Consider the following 20,141-nt stretch of genomic DNA (forward strand, 5'->3'; position numbering starts at 1 on the left):
GTATTTTTGAAATATCTTTTGATGGTCACGATTTTTTTCGTTTAATAAAAAAAAAAGAACTTTGAACTCCTCAATGTTGATATGCTTGTCTAGCCTCTTTCGACGAGGTGATGATACGTACTCCGCACATATTGTGCAAAAACGACAGAGATATGCCACCCAAACAGTAATCTAAATAATCTACCAAGTTTCAAGCACTCAAATCCAACAATTAAAACTCCGCCAAAGAAGTGGTGGGTATATGCCAAACAAACAAATTCTCCGAGTACGCCGAGTTTTCTTTTTCTTTTCTTTTTTTTTTTTTTTTTCCCTGGTTGCGTACATCGACGAGTTGATAGGACCGAGCGCATTTCCCTTCGGGTAGCTGCTCAACCGGCGCCACTAGTTCTCATCCTGATCGGGCCAGAGCCCTGATATAAGGTGGCAACGGAACAGGCGTCTGTTTTATAGGACCTCCCTTAGAAGCAGCAGCGGGAATTGTCTTAGATGGTGCCGCGGAACGTATCCGAGCGGGGGGAGGCATGGTGGTGGAGGACGGTGAGGCGGCGGCACCTGCGGTGGTAGTGGTCTTAGTAGTGGGAGTGGTATTCTGAGCCCTCTGCGCCGCGAGCCAGGGTTTCGGCACCGGCACGGGTGTACACGAAATCGGCCCTGATCGTGAGCTTGTCGGCTTCTTCGAAGAGTCGCCACCCGTAGACGGAGGAAGACCCTCCAGCGATCTCCGGGTCGTCACGGCCGGCTTGGTCTGACGGAGAGGTTCCGGCGTAGCAGCAGCGGCGTTTACGACAGGCGCGGGTGTTTCCTCGACAGACCGACTTTGAGGTCCCGGAGTAGTGGTACTCATTCCGTGCACATCTGCTTTCAGATTAGGAACCGGACGAGGTAGTGGCGGAAGCTCCGGCGACGGCTCCTCATTCTCGACATCGCTGCCGCGCACTGGCGTCCTATCGAATTCACCCAGCCACGTAGCATCCGGACCCGTGGACGTCTTGAGCACACCCACGACCTTTCCTCTACTACTCGCACGAGTCGATTTCCGAGTATACGTAATAATTTTCGGCTTCTTCGTCATCTCAGGCTTCCTCGAAATCAGGCCCGCCCTCGGCGTCGTCTTAATAAACGGCGTCTCCCTCCCATAATCCTTCGACGGGGTCGACATTAACCCCACAAGACTATTATCGTCCGACAAATACTCCTCGTCATTCCGTCTCGGCGTTTTGAACGTCAGTATCTTCTTCGTCTTGTCCAGAGGAAGACCCGGAGTCATTTGGACGGGAGGAAAGCTGTCCTTCCGAGGGGTTGGCTCCAAGAACTCGTCGAAATCAATCTCTCCGTCCGAGAATATCGAGGCTAGTTCTTCCTCACTGACGACGGGCAGCCCCTTAACTTCTGAGCAAATTGTAACCCGTGTCTTGGAAGCCGCCGCAGAGGGCGTCATCACCTCTTTCTTTTCTTGCCCCTTTGCGCTGCTGCCAGCTTGGCCGGAACCAGAACCCGGCGGCTGGATTTTCCTGGCGGTACTTCTCCTCGATGAGGGCGTCGGTCGCCGCGGCGTGGAGAAATCAAGTTCGTACGGATCGCGGGGACGGCGCGGTGGCGAAGCACAAACTTCTTCTGTCTCCGACCGCGTGGATTCGGGCGCCGGTGTGGGTAGCTGCGACGTCTGGGACCGGTCGAAATGGATGCTCGAGTCATACTCTCGCGAAAGCTGTAGCTTGGGTTCGACGGCTGTCGGGACCTTCCCTCCGCTCTTGCTCGGGAACACCTCACTGACGGGGTCCGAGTACTCCCCGAGCACGGGACTTGGGCGGGAATCAAAAAGGTTGATTGGTAGCCCATGGGTAGTGACGACCTTCGCGTCGCGTTCGGCGTCTTTCGGGTCGACGAGGTAACGATAGTCGATGGGGTCGGGAAGTGAGCTCATGGAGGATTGGGAGTCGGCGATCTCGACGTATCTGGGCACGGGCTGCTTTCGAGCTGCTACCGCTGCTTGTGCCCCTAAAAGCAGGCTTAGTTGTGTTTCTTGGACTACCTCCAGTGGTGGAGACGAAGGCCCGGTTGTGAGGGATGGAGGCTCGGATGGGAGATCGGCAGAAGGTAGGTCAGCTGGGCTTGGACCTAGGTCTAGTTCTCTGGATGGAGCTGGTAATTCGAGTTCGGATTGGGCGGTGATCCGTTCTGGGGTCTCATCCTTTTCGGGCGTCGCTTGGCTTCTCTTGCGTCGTTTCCTCCGCTTAACAACCCTTGTCAGCAAATTCATCCATTGAATTTTTACACGGGTCGGGCCCGCATCACAACGCGGAAACTAGCTCACCTTGTGATGACCCTCTTCCTCGTCTGTCCTCTCAACCACAGACCCCTCAATTTCCGACTGCGGTGGCCTTTTCAATAGGATCTTCCTCTCCACGCCGCTCTCTACAAGGTTAACCGTGACCTGTGCGACTCCGGGCCTCGAAAGTATGTCTTGTATCCGACCTCTAACTAGCTCCTCGAGGTTCTCGGGTTCCTTGTGATCCTCAGCCACCACATCCACAACCGGCCTCGCCTCGCCATCTTTACCCTGTGATGATTTGGGGTTGGCCCCGTCGATTTTCGCGCCCTCCTTCGGCTCACCGCGATCCTTCTTCCTCTTTTTCGAAGGCTCACTGCCGTTGTTCATGACGCGGTGTCCATCTCGCGACATGTTCTTCGCATCTCGTCTGTCCTCGCTCCGAGATTCGTGATTTGCCCTCCATATCCCCGCGACGCGAAGGAGATGGTCCTTCCTCGTCTTCCACAATTTTCTAGCCCTACTCATCTTGAATTCGTATCTGTATCTCTCTCAACTCCAAGGCGGTGCGACATTGAGGAGAGGCTGTGTGATATTGTGGAGTCACAATGGTGATCCAGGACCGTGATACAGACCCAGTCTCGAGATTGATGCAGGATGGCAGCATGCAACCACTATACCAGGAAGTTCCGCATAATGAGAAAAGGAAGAAAAGAGAAAGGGAAGAAAGATCTAGCAATTAGTGAAGAAAGCTCTGGGTCGCGAGACTCGTGTCAACGCGTCGAGTGGAAGCTAGCTTCGATCAAGACGCGTCAAGTTCCAAGTTCTGGGGTCCAGAAGGTCCCCACTTTCAGTGCCTCTTACAGGGGGAAGGCGCATCGTACAATTGTAATTGGCTCGCCCTGGCGAACTCAAGTGCCGACAGTTGTGCAGCGTACATAACTCAACATCCGTGCTTGAAGATCCTGGTCGTCGATCTAGACAGGCATTAAAATTCCCAGGGACCAGCGTCCCGTTTTGGTGCTTCCACGGTTAAGGCATGTGCAGATTCCATTGCCACGCTAACGTTTTTATGAAAGGGCTCTGGCCTGCCATGTGTGACAGCTTTCCACTGTGCATTTTCCCGAGGAGAACAGCAGTGATTGGGATTGGAGAATGGCGAGTCATACGTCGTGTTCCATCAGGCATCGGATCGCTTAGAGCATGTCAAATAATAAGGCCCCCCATTATCAAGCCAAGGGACGGGGATGTGAGTAACTACAATTATGGTCGAGAGGAATCCGGGCGCGCAGATGGCCAGGGAGGCGGCAATTGGTTCGAGTGGAAGCGTAAATAGTGGGACAAAGGCTCTATGATGGGAGACTTGATGCCGTAGGTCTGAGGAGAGTGGTTGGTGGTAGGGTCTATACATTACTCTGCAGCGCGTAGACATTCGCAGGACATCAGGATGACGTGCCACCGTCACTGATTGTGGTTCAGATTCAGACCTAAAATTATTATTACACGATGAAGGATTCTTCGGGAACTTGCAAGTAATTAATATAAGTACATCAGCTAATTATCTCTTGATAAGCGAGGCACCGAAGAGCTTTCCTCCACCTCTTCTACTTGCCCTCTGCAGTGAGTGAGGGTGAGGGGCAAAAAGTTTGCAACCCCTTTGCAACATTTCGAAAGGCTGAAGGAAGGGCGCAACCGGGCTAACCAGCAAAAGCCGAGACCGACCTGGGCAGGGGTTGCAAACTTTTTGCCGCATAGGGAGCATTTCTGTTTCTGCCACGTCCCACCGCCTCCGGCCTTATAAAGGTTGGCCTATGACTACACTTGACATAGACTTCCTTCTATTAAGCGTTAACCCGCTGTTTATTATCATTGGTTAATTTTATCTTATTCCTATTTTATAAGCCGAATTCCGATCATCTCCCTCTCGGTGTCCAGATCTTCTGCAATCCTACTTTCCAAGAACGACATAATTCCCCCCAAGCCTTACCTTGTGACGATTCTAACACTTAGCCACGATATGCCGGCTGAAGGTTGCTAAGGTTAGGGTCGTAAGGTGCCTGTTCTAAAATGAGCGAGACAGTAAAGCAGTATTCACAATACATGGTGAGAAGTGCGTATTCAAGTGTAGGGGGTAGTTATACTTGAATTGACTGATAAAGAGTCTTCAAAGACAAACTAGATACATAATAGAAGCCGTAATTTATATCGACGTTTCCTTCCAGACTCTTCGGGATCACTTTGGCTTACTGTGATCTGGCTCGATTTAAATCACTCGTAGATCCCCGCCCGTCTGGGTGATCCGTCTCCCATGATTCTTCCCTTTTCTGCGGGCATGACTGCCTGTCCCTAGTTCTGGGCTCTGTGACCGTGACATCACTCTAACTAACGAGCCGAGTGTGAGGGTGGCTGTGCCTTGCGGAAGCTTCCGGCCTCCTCCATTAACATCACTGCTTCTACAATCAATAATGGGAAAGAAAATGCTTACCCTTTGAAATTGTCTCAGCACATGCACCAGGGTGCCGGGTCACCAGCTGGCCACGCACAATAACACTTACCACAGTCGGCAGAGAGGACCCAGTGACGACCGTTACAAACCGCAATCTTGTGCCATTGCTGATCAACGCAGTCGTAGCCCGATCCTTTGCAGGACGCCCCTAACGTCACGTACGCGGAAACAGTCGCAACAAGAGCGCTAAGAGCGGACAGTTCAGAGAGAAACTTCATGGTGGTTTCAGTTGATAGACGGTGGGGAATTTTGAGTTGCCAGATGTCTTTCTTAATGAGAGGGGAAGATGGGGAATAAAGCCGTGGTATTAGAGGAACATCCGAGAATATTTATAATTTTCTTTGTGCCTCTGCATTCGACTTCAAATTAGCTTCGGGCCTTGATGAGAATAGCTGGCGGTATCGTATGATCCCGAGTAATGCTCGAAAGAGGGAAAACAACAGTTGTAAGGAAGGATTCCATCTCTGCCCGAGATATCTGTAGGTAGCTGAAGACGCGAACGAATGAGAACGAGTGCTTTGGACAGATGTCGTATACGAAGTAATCCTGATATCTTCTGCAGCTGGGTTGCTAAATTCATACAGCTACTTAAGAAAGAAAGTGCATACATGCAGCCAACCAGGCCAGCACGTTGGACGGCCACGCCATTCCTATAACGACGGTGGGGCGATGTATCCGCTGCGGTTGCCTTGGCCTGGGCGTTGAGGGAGGGATCTTTTGTTCAGCCTTCCGTGTAACGTGATCTGGGCGGGATCCTTCCGACTGGGATCTTTTGTTTACTAAACTACACTCACGGGGCACGGGGAATATCCCAGCCTTGAGCGGGAACCCGCATGGGACAGGCGCCTTGGTCCTGCGAGACTAACCATCAAGGGAGGACGGGATCATACATATCTTAGATGCAGGAGTCTCAATATTCCCGGTTTATCTGCATCCCATCCTAACCAGCATGCCAATGTAAGGAATTTGACACCAACACTAAGCTATAGAGAGTGACTAGATAATCTCACTAGTGGAACCAATGTCGGGGGGAAAAACAACTGGATTCTGCATGAATTGTGCAAGCTGTCTCCTAGGCCGGCTGCCACCCACGCAGGTCTCTAGTAGGAATGTGCTGTCTGCGGGAATTATGCTGGCGGAGCCCCGTCTTTTGGCAGTGTACGAAGTATAGTGAAAATGTGGGCTGAACAGGGGTGAGGGGGGAGCGGAGAGCGGTGCACGTTTGCGGTGATGATGAGGTGAGACAGAGTGGCATCGGTTATTGCCGCCCCACCTTGGCGCAGCCTCGCCAGCACATTCCATCAACGCCTCAAATTTCACTCCGCTTCGTATGAAAAACACACCAACCGTGACAAACGACTCGGGACGGATCGCAACCCCCGCATCGCCAGGATCTCTTTTGTGGGGTTGGCCTGGCTCTAGGGCCCCATTCAGTCACTCCTACATCTTTCGGCCCGAAGTGATTTCTTTTCTTCCCCCGTTTCTACTCCGGTGCTGACCTTCATTCAACCCACTGCGACTTGCTTTCCCTCTTTCTACTCTCTTTTCTTTTCGGAATTTTTTTCTGTTTTCTTTTTGTACAGGAGGGTTGAAGGGGACTGCAACTAGTTTATATATCCTCGACGTCTTGCCTCTCGATTTTTAGCACCTTCTAGTTATTACGAATGTACAATCCTACTTGATGGAGCAGTGATGTATTGAAGGTGGGGCATTTTGTCGTCCATGTCGGTCCGTTGTTTCTGCATGAACCCTACGGATTAGTCGTGTTCTCTGAAGTTCTTCTATATACTAAAAAGTACATTGTTAAAGGGACGCGGTCGGCATTGTTGGGGCGTATACTGTTGAGGCATATGCGGTACTGCCAAGTGACCTCAGGTATTTCTAATCCCGTGCTTAACATCGAGAGAGAGGGGGAGGACACCGATTTCGCTCCAGGTATCATGAAATCAGAATGCTGTTTGCAACTATATAGATTAATATTACGTAGGGGACGCAGCTGGACGTTTGTGCCCAGAATAAACAAGACCTCAAACTGGTTCTGGGACCAAGAGTCAAAGACAGCGCGGGGTTTCAAGCTCAAAATCTCTAGATAATACGTTAACCACCAGAAATTGATCCGATGAGATCTCCAGGATTCATTCTATTGTGTCGCTATCTAAACTACCTCGGTACAAGTGCGGCTCTCTTAGGCCAGTCGGTCTCCCAGGCTCTTAGAAACTGGAAAGTCGAGGGAGGGCAAAGTCGAAAAAGAAAGTAAAGCATGAAGGATAATACGGATAACCCAGCCGGCTTATCGCACTTCCCATTCTACTCACAGTCACCACCCAACCAAAGGAAAAGAAAAACAAAAAAGGAGAAAGACCCAGGGTCATCTGGAATAGCTGTGTGGTGATAAACTACTGAGAATAGAAGAATAAAACTTAGAATCTCTGTAAAGGGCCAACCCCCAAAAGCGCGTCTTGCGAGCACGAAAAGCATCAACTCAAACTCCTTGGGTAACATGAGAACCATCCATCTCCCGAACAAAGCAAATCAAAACTCTCGGAAGTAAGTAATTAAACGCTGGGGCAAAAAGAAGAAGAAAAAGCGAGAAAAGGAGGAAAGGGAGGAGACAAACGCCCATTCATACACCCTCTTCCCTTCTCTCCACTTTAATAAGGCGAATCCACCACATCCTCCCGGTCGAGCCTAAACCTCGCACTTCCACGAACCCCGGTGCTCCGCCGCGGCGTACCCAACCGCTGGAATCCACCGGCAATGCTCTCCCGCGTCGGCTTCTTCAAGCTCTGCTTGCCCACCATGTTCACCTCGTTGGGCAGCGCCACGATGACGTTCTTATCCGTGCCGAACTTGAAATCGTCGGCCTTGACGTCCTCGGTATACCGCTTGATCATGTAGGGAGCCTTGGCGCCTCGAAGGATCTTCTTGAGGTTCCACTCGATAATGTACGGCCCCGTGGCCGTGATGACGCTCGTCTCCTCTGAGTTGGTCCCCGCATTGAACTTGGCCGGCGTGAAGGACACGCCCTGTCCTGTCTCGTAGGCGAACTGCGCCACATGCTCGGGTGTCAGCGCCAACCGGCGGGGCTGGGGCTTGGCGTCGGCGGCGAACGACTTCTCGAAGCCGAGCTTGCCCTCGTTCTTACCCGACTTTTGCAGCGCATCGACCAGGAGGAGGTAGGTCCTGCACGTGGCCAGAACCCATCGACCGTCGGCTGACACGTCGAGGCCGATGATTGCCTCACCCAGAGCGGGAATGTGCGTCTTGGCGTTGATGCCTAGCCGATCGAACAGGCGGATATCTCCCTTGTTGCTGGCGACGGCAATGTGGCCCTTCTCCGTGGCAGCCAGCGCCGAGAAGTCGTTCTTGGAAGCGTACTGCTTGAGCTGGGTGTCGACTAGCTTGGAGCCTGCAAGACGAGGATCGATTCGGTAGAGAGCATTGTGCGAGATACCGAGGAACGTGGGTTCGCTCGTCATTTGAGAGAACTTCTTGTCCGGCGCGAAAGCGGAGACAGGGATGTCATCGTGGACATTCCACTCGTCAACCACCTTGCCATACTCCAGGTCCATACGGTAAAGTTTGTTGGGTTCGCCGCTATGCTGCAGGATCATATCTTGATCCTCGTTGTGAAGCATAACCTTCTTGGGACTAAAGAGTTTGCCCTTGGGGGTTTCGACCTTTGAAATATTCGTCGAGAACTCGAGGTTGTTGTTAGGCGTGTGCTTGAAAACACCAATCTTGGATCCGCGAACGACAAACGACCTGTCGTGCTTGTAACCGACGGCGAGCTGGGAGTTGATGTTGCCATCATCCTCGGCCGTCTCGGTATCGTCTTGCTCTTCGTCGCTGTCATAGTGCTCGCTTCGAGGCCTCGTATCCTCTTCGGGCTCGGATTCCTCCTCCTCCTCCTCTTCTTCTTCTTCCTCCTCCGCCTCCTCCGCCTCGGCATCCTCCATGGCGAGGTCGGCAAAAGCCTCAGCAACGTACTCCCGGTCCTTCTCCTTGACTTTCTCCCATTTCATCTGGTTCAGTTGCTCCCATAGGCAGCGGAGAACCGCCTCCTGGAATCGCTCCAGCGTGGCTTGATCCTTGAAGCGGAGAAGCCACGAGAAGGCCTGGCCATCAGGCGTGAACTGGTTGAAGATGAAGGAGAGGTATTCAAAATTGAACACCGGATTGACATCGGCGGTAATCGGGATGCCGAGCCAGGACTTATCCTTGCCATCTACCTGCATCCAGTACTCCCACCGGCCGGTTTCAATGACGGTGCAAGTCACAGACTCATCCTGGCTAACAAACGATCCGGACGGGAAATCGTAAAAGTGCAGCTCGGCGTTCTCCACGGCATATGTCTCGAGAGCTTTGGGTGGCCCCGCAGACCTGGGAGGGGTCTCCACGTCGCGCTTCTCCGGGGTGGCGATAACGGGAGTGGCGTCTCTCTTCGCACTGGTATTAGCGCTAACTACCCGCTTCGGTGTAGCCATGGCGTCAAATGAATCGATCGATCTCGTCAAGACGGGACTATGAATAGGGCTCGCAGGGGGTATCGGTTGCTCGTCTTCGAAGATGAATTGCTCGAAGTCGTCGTCGGACGCCGTGGTGTGAGGCTTTCGGTACTTGCGCTCGTACTGGCACTGCTGTGCAATGAGGAGGAAGTCGTCGGCTTGGGACGAAGAAACCGAGCGGTCGCAGACGAATTCGTAGACGTCACCAGTGTCACCACTCAGATCTCTCCAGGCAAGAACCTTTTCGGAACCTTCACGGCTCTCGACCCGAAAGTGTAGGGCTTCGTCAAGGAGGAAAGTCTTTTCGTCTCCTTCTGCGGCGAGGGCGTCGATTTCCGCGTCGTCACCTTCCTCTTCGGCCAAGAGCTCGGCTTCGCCTTCCTCGTAAACACGCTGGACGACGAGCTGGTACTGGAAATCTTGGGCGGTCCTTCGGATACGGACGGCCGAGTCCTTGAAGATGAGCTCGGAGTATCCCTTGGGCGAGTTGGGTCTAACGAGGTAAAGCTGGCCTTGAGGGAGTTCGATAAGAACCTCCTGGCTACTGCTAGAGCCGAAAATGAACTTGCCGACTAGAAATCACGAGGGGTAAAATGTTAGTTTTCGAGGAAGTCGCAAAGGAGCGAGAACCAAATGTATGGAAAGTGAGGGCGAGGCTGCAGGGTGGCATCATGAACAGGACGCAGCTTAAATTTGCCCCGCGCCAACCACCTGGAATTGAGACGCTCAAAAAAACAAGGGTGACAGGAAGAGCGATCGCCAGCGTCACTTACCGTTCTTAAGCACAAACATAGCCCCGATTCTTTCGCAGGCGTATCGAAAAAATGTTTTTCTCTTGGCCCTCTCGGGTCTGGGTTTGCGCCGTTGGTGATGAATGGAGGCTCAAATTGTGTTGTTTGCGTGCTGGTGGTGGGATGAAGTGGGTCAGGTTGCGAGGAGGCACAAGATAACTCGCCCCATTTATAGTGTGGGAAATGTCCAGGCAGAAAGACGTCAGGCAGAGGCTCGACTCGGAAGAGAGCTTTCAGATTCCGGTGGGAGCGGTGGCGCCTTTCACCTTTTTATTCTGCAAGAACGAAAAAGAATAGAAAAGAAAATAAAAAGGAATGGAGAATATCAGTGTTCTTGCTTCCAACTTCGAACTTGTTGGATGGTAGCAGCGAGTTGTGCCTTTGGACAAAAAAGAAGGGATCAATGCACGTCATAACAAGGAGGGGCAGCTGAGGCTGGTGCCTTGTCACATTGCACAAATACTCGAGTTGTGTCCAGCACTAGCCACAATATACCTTATCCAGCCACATTTGGAACCGTGGCAACGGGAAGAGGTTGTTTACACGAACGCTACTACAATTAAAACTTGGAATTTCAGGCTGAGCACAAAACTGGAAGTCATAATAACATCGATAACATTGCATTCTCTGATGAATCGTCGCCCTGAAAGAGACGAAACAAAACGAAATATCTGAACAATCGCAAGCGGGTGCCTAAAAAGAAGAAGAAAAAAATAAAAGAAAGCAGAAAAATAAAAATAAAACAGAGAAAAAGAAAACAAAATCGAGATCGATGCGATCGACATCTGGTAGCTTCACCTGCGGTTATATGCCGCCCAATATGCAACCTATCATTTGCAGCTTCATACTCCTGTAACAGGTTAAATATCTTCTCCTGTCCTCCCGCATGTTAGTGACGTCGCGGTGAACCCGGGACACCTCACACTCAGAGCTCATCTGCCTTGGGTGCAGCGTCGAATCGTGGCGATCCCGGTTCTGTCGTCGTGTGCTTCGCCTCTTGCGGGGCTTTGGGCGCCGCTAGCTCATCCACAATAAGCTTGGCAACATTCTTGCCCATCAGCGCACTTGTTTCCATGGTAGAGATGAAGCTCTCGATACCAGACGTATAGTATAGACCACCACCCAGAACAGGGTCCTGGAATGTTACGCGAGGGAATTCGATGGGATAAGAGTTGAAGACGTGGGGGTAATACCACGAAATAGGTTCAAAGTTGTCCGCGTTGACCGCTCCCGTAAAGGTGTCGGGAATATCAACACCCAGGAGCCTTGAAAGAAACGAAACGTCCAAGACTTTGGGCGAGAAGATCTTGTACAAGTATTCCTCCTGGTCCGTCTTGGGATTCAAGACTATCTGAAGAGTGCTGATTGAAAAGACTCCAGCCTTGCCAGCAGCTCCGGAACCAGGTTCAGCCTTGTCGTCAGCGTGCAGTGTAGTCAGCACGGTTACAGGTGCTTTGGATTCGGGCGTAAGGTTAAAGAAGCCGGGAGAGAGTTTCAGGGGCGACGTAAAAAGAGTGACGTGGAGTTGGACGTAAGGGATTTCATCGATGGCAGGTTGAATTAGATCCTCGGGAGCTTCGATACCGGCATACTGCCAGGGCGCTGCGACCACGATCTTGTCGAACGTGATAGGGTATGCCTCACCGGGGCGTGAGGACCTCGTCTTCTTCGTCGAGATGATGAACTTCGAGGCGCCGTCACCAGTAGTCGCCGACTTTTCTCGTTGCAGCGACGTGACAGTCACTTTCGGCAGAAAACCTGCGGAGCTGGCTTTAACCATGTTAGCAAAGATCAGCCAGTTTCCTCCCCAAACCTGCATAGCGCCCTCAGGAGCCATCGAGACTGCAGCCTCAAGACCGTGAATGTGGGCCAGGTTGGTAGCGTAGTTGACCCTCGTAGCGGCCTGGATGATATCTTGAGCAAATAACGAGGCGATCTGCTCAGGACTGTGGCGTTAGCACATTGCCTAGAAGGATCAGGTAAAAGGGAATGAACCTACACCACTGTCCTCATAGAATTGATCTCCAGTCACGCCGGTCAACTTGACCAAGTCAAGGTCGATGGCGGCCTGTGTGAGCGACTTGAATGGGAAGTGCGGTGCATCGTAAATTTTGAGGAATCGCGCAACCGTCGAGTCGACGAGCTTCTTCGTTTTGTACGGTGCCAGGCCGTACTTCCAGAAGAGCTTCACAAAGCTCCACCACGAGTTATCACTCTGCTCAAAGCGAAACGATTCTCCATCCCAGACCACCAGATTGCCCTCGACATCTCTAGTGCCAATGACATTGAGGCCGAACTCGGAGACGGCATCATACAGAATAGCATTGGCACGGATAAAGATGGATGCTCCGAGCTCAACAGGCTGCAGAGGGTCATCAAATGCATCCACAGTGAGCGATCGTCCTCCAGCGCGTTTGTTGCTCTCAAAAATCGTAATGTTGATCGAGACACCCTCCTCATCAGCAAACTGTCGCAAATGGTATGCAGCTGATGATCCAGCTGCTCCGGCTCCTAGAAAGAAGAGGTTAGATGATGCCTTATTAATGCCTGTGTCTGGGGTGTCTGGTGATATCTACAAAATGCCCCCTTGCATTCATTTCGTCTTCATTGGGTCCGAACAATCAAAGCATATGCATCCCCCCAAGTTCTTTACATCCATCTCAAGAGAAAGGGAGAAGAAAACTACTCTATATTAAATTGTACAGATAGAAATAATGAAATAATGGTGGTGAGAAAGCAATGCCAACTTACCGATAATGGCAACATTCTGCACGCCGGCTCCCGAATCACCCGCCGCAGTAGAAGCCCAGCTAAGGCTGGCGATCCCAGCCAAAGCGAGCACGCCAAGCCTGCCCAAGCTTCGAACCATGTTGGATTTGAGGTTTTGTCGACAGTGTGATAGTGTGGGTGTTTGTTTGTTTGTTTGTTTGTTTGTCTGTTACTGAACCAGTGGCTGAGAAATGAGGATGAAGATCAATTACGAGATGGACGAGGGAATTTCATGATTTGAAGAGAAGCCTCGCGTCGGATCGACAGAACAGTGAGCGCGACAGTTGAGCGCGACTATTGCCGTCTTCAAGCTGCGGGCAGGTGCAATCAGTGGGCGTAAGCACGTAAGGGTCACAAAGGTCGCAGCTGCCTCAGTCGTTCGACTCTGGTATTACCAAATTCCTGATAATGCAGAAGGTGCAATTGTGCGTCTACTTCTAGCTATTGGGTGAAATGCAGCAAACCTATCACGACTTCCCTGCAAATGGTGGCAGATGATCCTCATGGACTCATGAACTCATGAATAGATGAGTGGTGATTGTAGAAACTTGTGATCGGGCGTAAAATATTTATATCTATCGACTTTACACACATTCTTCGAGAACAGGCATCGGGTGCTTGGGGGTGGCTCACCGAGACTTGAGAAAGTTCCTCCACTTCTAGACGATAGTCCTGACCCCCTCATCAGTCAAATATTCGCACAAACTTAATTCGGGCGTCGAAGGTGAGACTGAATCTGGATCCGATACCACGGTGCGTGTCTCAAGGTGCTCGCAGGGGTTGAAACCTATCGGATTAATATATCTATCCGGGAAAGTTTGAGAGCCGCTTCACACATCTCGAAGTGCAACAGGCAATGGTCTCTAAAGCAACGAGCGCACAATTGTAAGACAAAGGGAGTGATAGTGATGCGTACGAAACGCGCTTGGTTTTCAGGGTGCTCACTGCTCACTGCTCAGTTTCTTCGGGCACTGGCGCGCTCCCATCCAGCGCGCACCCTGACTTCTAAGGGATGGTGATAGGTTGCACGACAGCTCCAGCTGTTGAGTTGGGTCGAATTGGCACGCACGCCTTACTTCGTGCCGGTCCTTAAAGAGCACGGCCGGCCCTATACTTCGTGTAATACTCTCAGATTGGTTTGGGCCGATGAGCAAGACGCCACCGACTCTAGGCGAGAGTGGAGCGTGTGTTTACTCTCGATACTGAGCTGATCTGGGCGGTCAAGGTGCATGCAGACTATCCGAAAGGATTGCCTCCGTTTGCCGGTAATATTCGTACGGAGTACATGTATTTCTGCTTTCAAGGAAGCTCTCGGCCGATCGAGTTGTAAGGTGATTCAGATGGACTTCGTACGAGGAAGGCATGGTTACTCTATTGGGAGACCTAAGGCTGTCGTCTCACATCGAGCTGCCGAAGCCGACTTTGAAGAAAAAAGTCAGGATGCCGCCGAAGCCGTACCCGAATCCAAAAACTGGAGCTTGCGAGTTATGATCTAGCGCAGGTACTAGTCGTCAAAGTCCAATGCAGGGGCAACGAAGCCCACTCACTAATGGGACCTGTCTAAGCAATTTCTAAGCTCGTCTCTCAGCTGAGGTTATTGGACCTGTTCACGGCAGCTTCGAACCTCAGATGCCTCTTCTCCAGAGATTCGGAAAACTAAAAGCATCAGCCAAGGATCTTAGGCCCGTCTTAATACGAAATATTGGGAGAAAGAATGACGAACAGAACGTGCGCGTTGGATAAACAAAGAGCTGCACAGCCTCGACATGGGTCTGGCATTTGAGTTGTATTATTGCCCGTTCCAAAATCAATCTGATCAGATCCACAACCTTTTTTCTTGTTCTTTTCTTGTAGGGTTGAATGAATTGAGACTTGATGGAAGACATTGGTGCAGACTGTTCCTAATTATAGATGGCTCCACGTTTCTTCTCACACCTTTCCATAGCATCCTCTCCGTTCGAACATTGAGTTTTCTGTCTAATTCGGAAAGATCGGAAAATACCCCGTGCTCATGGTGTCAGGAACCAGGAACCAGCAGAGCTACAGCGTCTTCGCGCTCTTCGTCTTCCATACTTTCTTCTACGAAATACGAAGTAATTCTTAATGCCGCTTACTTCCTACCTGCTCCAACTGCATTGTCAGGACAATCTTCAACATGACGAACATGCAGGAACCGACCCGATGAAAGATGCTGCCAAGGACAGTGGTACCCGGGTCAGCTCTGTCGATCCCTGACCGCGAGCTGAGAGAGAGACCGCCTCACAATTGCTCGCCCCACCACTGGGCTCAGACAAAATACTACTGTGTTCCTGGAATGACCGACCTGGCAGTTGGCGGGCCACGGAATGGAGGATACGAGGTTCGAACGGGCATAATATTACGAGGTCTTGGACAACATTCCACATTCTGGGGTGGTAAAAGAAGGGATTTGGTCGAATTGAGAACTTGCCGTCAGAGGCGTGACAAGCATCCCCATGAGAGTGTGGCCCATGCGGAGTACACGTCAGTCCCCACGCGAAGGAATTCTTATGGAAAGGTACTGAGATCTCTTCGAATGCGGGTCCAGAGACTATTGATTGCCTTATAATCACCCTGTCTAGGTACTCGATACGAGTTCACTCCAAAGAAAGAGAGGGAATATTGTTGCGTTTGACTCGCACGAAGTACTTCGTACACGAATAGCAATCGATGCAAGTTATGTAACCCCAAATGAGGCAGTGCTGAGGTAAGGCACCGAAACGGGATCGCAAGATTGCAGAGAGCAAGGAACGAAGTTTCACGTCGTCCCACTTGGCCCAGGGCCAAGGCTATTATCTGGGGGGTGTATCTTTCAAGTTGAAGTCCTCAAGACACTGGACAATGGAGGGTGAAAGGGGGTGATTTATTACTCAGCAAACTCGAACAAGTTGTTTGGAGCTGCAATTGTGCACTTGTGCACAACACACACAAGGACCCTTGTCGCACCAGAGTCGGCCTCGGCGAGAAACAGCTCGAAGGAAGGATGGCGGAATGGGAAATCGACAGTTTGGTAGGTCCCATGTGAACAGGTGATGACGGCTTTTGTGTTTCCTAGGCCAGCCTAGCAGCTTCGAGTTTGAAGGCGTGACCCTGTGCAGTTGTACTTACTTATTGTGCACAAGGTTGATCTCAGTCTCGACATTTACAGATTCTCAACTTGCACTCCCAATTCCCTTCATCTCGAGGAAGATCTCCTTCGCGGGACCCTTGATAGCAGTTAATCTGGAATGGGGAACCGGATATCTGGCACCGTTGGTTGAACCAAGAGTGCGGAATGGGCATGGACCATTAAAACGATGGCGAGTACACAGGTCTCTTGGATCGGCCGTCATTGTTGAAAAAGGGAGGGGGAATGCCACGCCAGGTGGTATGGAGATACTTCGCAATTAGGCAAGGTAATTCTCCCGGTGTTAGCACCGAGGCAAAAACTGAGGGCTGTTGAAGTCGACATCTGATAGCAGCCGTTGGAGGTGACTCTCCATGACAAAGGCCGAAAGGCTAACTCGCCCGCCCTTCTCTCTAACATCTTGCGGCTTATATCCTCAATATCGTATCTGGCTCAAAGCGAAGGAAGCCGCAGATGCAATGCACACTAAAAAGATCAGCTGGGACGGACTCACCTCGCGAACACGTCGGTAAGTCTCAAGCTATATACTTCGTAGTATGCTAGTATACGAACTTGCATCACCATCCACAAGTTTGCACTCGTATTCTTGTTGGGTAGGTGGAGTACGAACGGCACAGAATACCTTCGTCTGCTGTCGATTTATCAGAAATTTGTGCGAGTCGCTTTTGGAAATTATGGTGGGGTTCGTAGCGGAGTCTTGCGGCTGGCTTGGACCAACTGTACAAATTAGTGTACGAACTTGTACAAAGGTACTTCGTACTTGGGCACGAAATAGTGCAGTGTGATGGAAGATGGCGGGAAAGCCGCTCATTCGTTCCATCAATGATGCTGGACATTTTTACACCAACTGCACCGCAAAAACGCCATGAATGCGCTGCTCACCTTGACAGTTTCCCTTAATCCACCATTTTGTGTACAACTCTGTCGCCTTGAAGCACACCTCTCCCAATGTCAAAGTCTTGAAATATGTACATATTGTAAGCCCCGTCTGCTTCCACTCTTCGTTAAGATTTAGCCAGGTCTTGAACAGGAAAGGGAAGCGATCGAAGAGAGCATCATTCCGATTAAACTGCTTGGACCAAGTAAAAATGGGCTCCTCTGTGGAACAATCAAGCAATCCGCCACTTTGGCTGAAGATACCTTCCACTGCCCTATGGAAAGACTCTGGATGAAGTATACTTCTTCCACACGTTTCCTTCTTGGTGAGGACTTCGTATGATGGCCTCAATGGAGTTATCATCACAGTGCAAATACAGTGTTAGTTGCCTACACCATAATTATGCGCTCAGGTTGTTGATTGACAAGGGATCGGCGCCATAATCTCGCACCCCCTTGCCCCCTAATCTTGAGTTCCTGGTTATTCCCCTGTTTCCTAGCTCGGAAGGTGCAGATTGAACTTGGTACTTCAAAGTACGAAGTACTCTGTCACCGTCGGCTCTCTGTACTTCATAAGAGTGAATTCAATCATCGCCCAGCGAGTCCTTACAAACATGTAAAACTATTTCCTCAGAGGAGTATGATTTATATGGCCATTAACAGAAACTCTCAACTGCACATGATGAAGTCGATTAAGGGGACCTTGAAGACAGAGAAGTGCTAAATAAACTAACTCGCATTCGACAATTAATCCCGTAGTGTCTCCATGCTTTCTCGTGGCAAAGACTTCGTACCTAACGTTCAATTCTCGAGCAGAAACGAGTACCTGGATGTACATCATAAAGGACGGCGCCCTGCTTCGCACAGTGCATACTAATATAGACACTAGTTACAACAGTTTGCACGACGTTTTCTTGCGTGCCCAGATGACACCCTCGCGGTTGATTGACAGAGGGGTTAGATTTGATTGGCCAAAACTTTGGAATGTCGAGCCAAGACTGACCAGACTTGGACAGTATGAATAAAACTATTCACTCCTGGGCCAAACAGCGATTGAAGCACAAATTCCACGCATATTTCTTGCCCGAACAGTACCTCAGTACTTCAGCGTCACATACTTCATTGTTGTATCGACTTGTACTTCATTCAAGTCCCAGAGAGACGACCTTGGTCGATGTCCCGAGACACACACCCCCCTCCCCCCTGCGCGTGTCTGCATGCTGGACCCGATACTCCCGTACTTTTTCGTACTCCTCGGGGGTCTAATCTCATTTTCTGGTCCTCTCTTCTCCTCTTTCCCACTCCTCTCGCTTTCCCCTTTCCAACAAAACAACCCACACTCCTTCACCCTGTGACTCTTTCAAGTCCTCGCTCTCATTTCTTCGCTCGTTAAACCCCGATTCCATCGCGAAAATAGGTCCGCATTCGCTCTATCGTCCTTCGAATCGACTGCTTTATTTCTGTTCTTTCGCCGCAACCGACGACCTGCCGCCTCTGGTCTTTGTCAAATGTCAACATAGCGGTAACTCAGTCTCTGGACCCAGCCGGGAGACTGAATGATCACGAACTCGTCGTTGTCCATCCCCCAGCACCGAAGGACGGAACCTGTCTACTATCGTCCCTAAGGGAGCAACTCGGGCACTCTTGAATCGATCTGCCTTTCACATCTCGACCTTGACCATTCTTTCGTAACGACCGCCGATTAAGACATCATTGTCCTTTTTTTTTTGCTCTTTATTTATTGTTCTCCTTTTTTATTTGAATTTGTCACTGTTTTTACGCCTGGTCGACTTGGTCTCTGGAAGAATCCCGTCGTCCATTCCAAATCGGCACTTTCTGTGTGATCCATTCTTTATTAGAGCATTATCAACCTGTTGAGTCGAATCGTCCTCTCGATCTCGAAATCCTGCCCCATCGATAACTCGTAACCATATACGACTCACTTAAGCGATTACCCAACATTTCCGGTCCCAGAAACCTCCACGATGAAGAACCTATCTGTCATCCTTGTGACCGCCATTGCTTCTGTTGCTGTCCAGGGCGCAAATCTTCAAAAGCCAATCGAGCCGCCACTCCCCAATGCCCTAAGAAGTCAAGGATGTTTCAAATCTGTCGGTGAACTAGTGGATCCCAAGGGATACCCAGCCACGAGGACGACGAGTGGATATTGCAATGACAACGTTTGCAACAAGCTCAATGCGACTGTGTTGGCTCTGAAGGGAGCGGTTTGCTATTGCGGCTTCACATACCCCCCTCTCAACACTCGCGTGGATGACAGCAACTGCAACTATGCGTGCCCCGGATTCGGCGACGAGGCCTGTAGGTTTTTCAGAGACGGGAACCATGGCCATTACCGCATCTGCTAATGTTAATTCTTAGGCGGCGGCATCGAAGCAGGCTCTTATTACTCCGTTTTCAACAGGGGGATTGAAATGGATGTCCCCTTTTACAACCCGCCTTCCTCGACGAGCTCGACATCGAGCTCAGCTCCAACTGGTATTATTTGAATCGGTGACCACTTCTCCATTGATTCGAATGCTAACCGCCTTTAGGTCCCACCCAATCCCAAACCCCGACCGATAAGGCAGATGAAAAGAAGGCGAATATTGGCGGGATCGTGGGCGGCGTCGTGGTGGCGGTTGTTGCCGTTGCTGGTGCCATTGGAGGTGTTTTCTTCTATCTCCGCCGAAAGAGGAATAAGGAGATCGAGGAGGAACACCGTCGTAACGCCGCCGTCAACTCTTTCATCGGCCATAAGCCCCCCGGCAGCAGTGGCGGTCTCTCGATTACCGACGCACGCCTCGATCCTGTCATGGCCCAGCGCCGGCTCTCTGACGGAAGCATTGCTGACAACCACGACTACTCGAGAAAGATTCTTCGTGTACGCCCCGAACACGTCCGATGTTAATACTCAAGGCTTCGATTAGTCGCTGACATATATGCAGGTTACCAACGCGTAATGATGGCCTCAACGCAATGAATCTAGAACTGAAAGTCACCGGAGCTTCTCGACCACCCAACCGATTACGGGCACCTCTTTGCATTTACGGCGTTATCACGGTCACGTTTTTTCTTTCAACACCGTATCATTTCCTTTTTTTTTTTTTGGTTTTTGGATGCGTCCGAAATGACTCGTCTCCCGGCGTTCTTTTTGTGTATACCTTTTTTCTTCGGTGTTGGGAATCGTTCTGGGTCATGAATGCCGCCTCTTCCCCCTAGATTTTTGGCGACGTATGCTATATACCTCAGCCCTCCATACTCTTGTCTCCCTGCGCCG

At 50.8% G+C, this 20,141-nt stretch overlaps 4 protein-coding genes across 4 annotated transcripts; 1 reads left to right on the forward strand and 3 right to left on the reverse strand.

Moving 5' to 3' along the window:
• Positions 1-388: 388 nt before the first annotated feature.
• SAPIO_CDS4412 (uncharacterized protein) lies at positions 389-2,797 on the reverse strand (the record flags this gene model as incomplete). Its single annotated transcript, XM_016786967.1, has 2 exons — positions 389-2,233; positions 2,315-2,797. The coding sequence occupies 2 exons, from the start codon at positions 2,795-2,797 to the stop codon at positions 389-391; spliced, it is 2,328 nt and encodes a 775-aa protein (XP_016643312.1).
• A 4,629-nt stretch (positions 2,798-7,426) lies between these two features.
• Positions 7,427-10,075, reverse strand: SAPIO_CDS4413 (Vacuolar import and degradation protein 27; the record flags this gene model as incomplete). Its single annotated transcript, XM_016786968.1, has 2 exons — positions 7,427-9,855; positions 10,057-10,075. 2 exons carry the CDS (start codon positions 10,073-10,075, stop codon positions 7,427-7,429), a joined length of 2,448 nt encoding a protein of 815 aa, XP_016643313.1.
• Positions 10,076-10,999: 924 nt separating this feature from the next.
• SAPIO_CDS4414 (uncharacterized protein) lies at positions 11,000-12,943 on the reverse strand (the record flags this gene model as incomplete). The annotated part of the gene is made up of 3 exons (XM_016786969.1): positions 11,000-12,010; positions 12,074-12,585; positions 12,826-12,943. 3 exons carry the CDS (start codon positions 12,941-12,943, stop codon positions 11,000-11,002), a joined length of 1,641 nt encoding a protein of 546 aa, XP_016643314.1.
• A 5,906-nt stretch (positions 12,944-18,849) lies between these two features.
• Positions 18,850-19,824, forward strand: SAPIO_CDS4415 (Uncharacterized protein; the record flags this gene model as incomplete). Its single annotated transcript, XM_016786970.1, has 4 exons — positions 18,850-19,183; positions 19,244-19,360; positions 19,417-19,745; positions 19,810-19,824. 4 exons carry the CDS (start codon positions 18,850-18,852, stop codon positions 19,822-19,824), a joined length of 795 nt encoding a protein of 264 aa, XP_016643315.1.
• Positions 19,825-20,141: the final 317 nt, after the last annotated feature.

This window comes from Scedosporium apiospermum (assembly GCF_000732125.1).
Source record: "Scedosporium apiospermum strain IHEM 14462 chromosome Unknown SEQ_SAPIO_0092, whole genome shotgun sequence".
NCBI lineage: Eukaryota > Fungi > Ascomycota > Sordariomycetes > Microascales > Microascaceae > Scedosporium > Scedosporium apiospermum.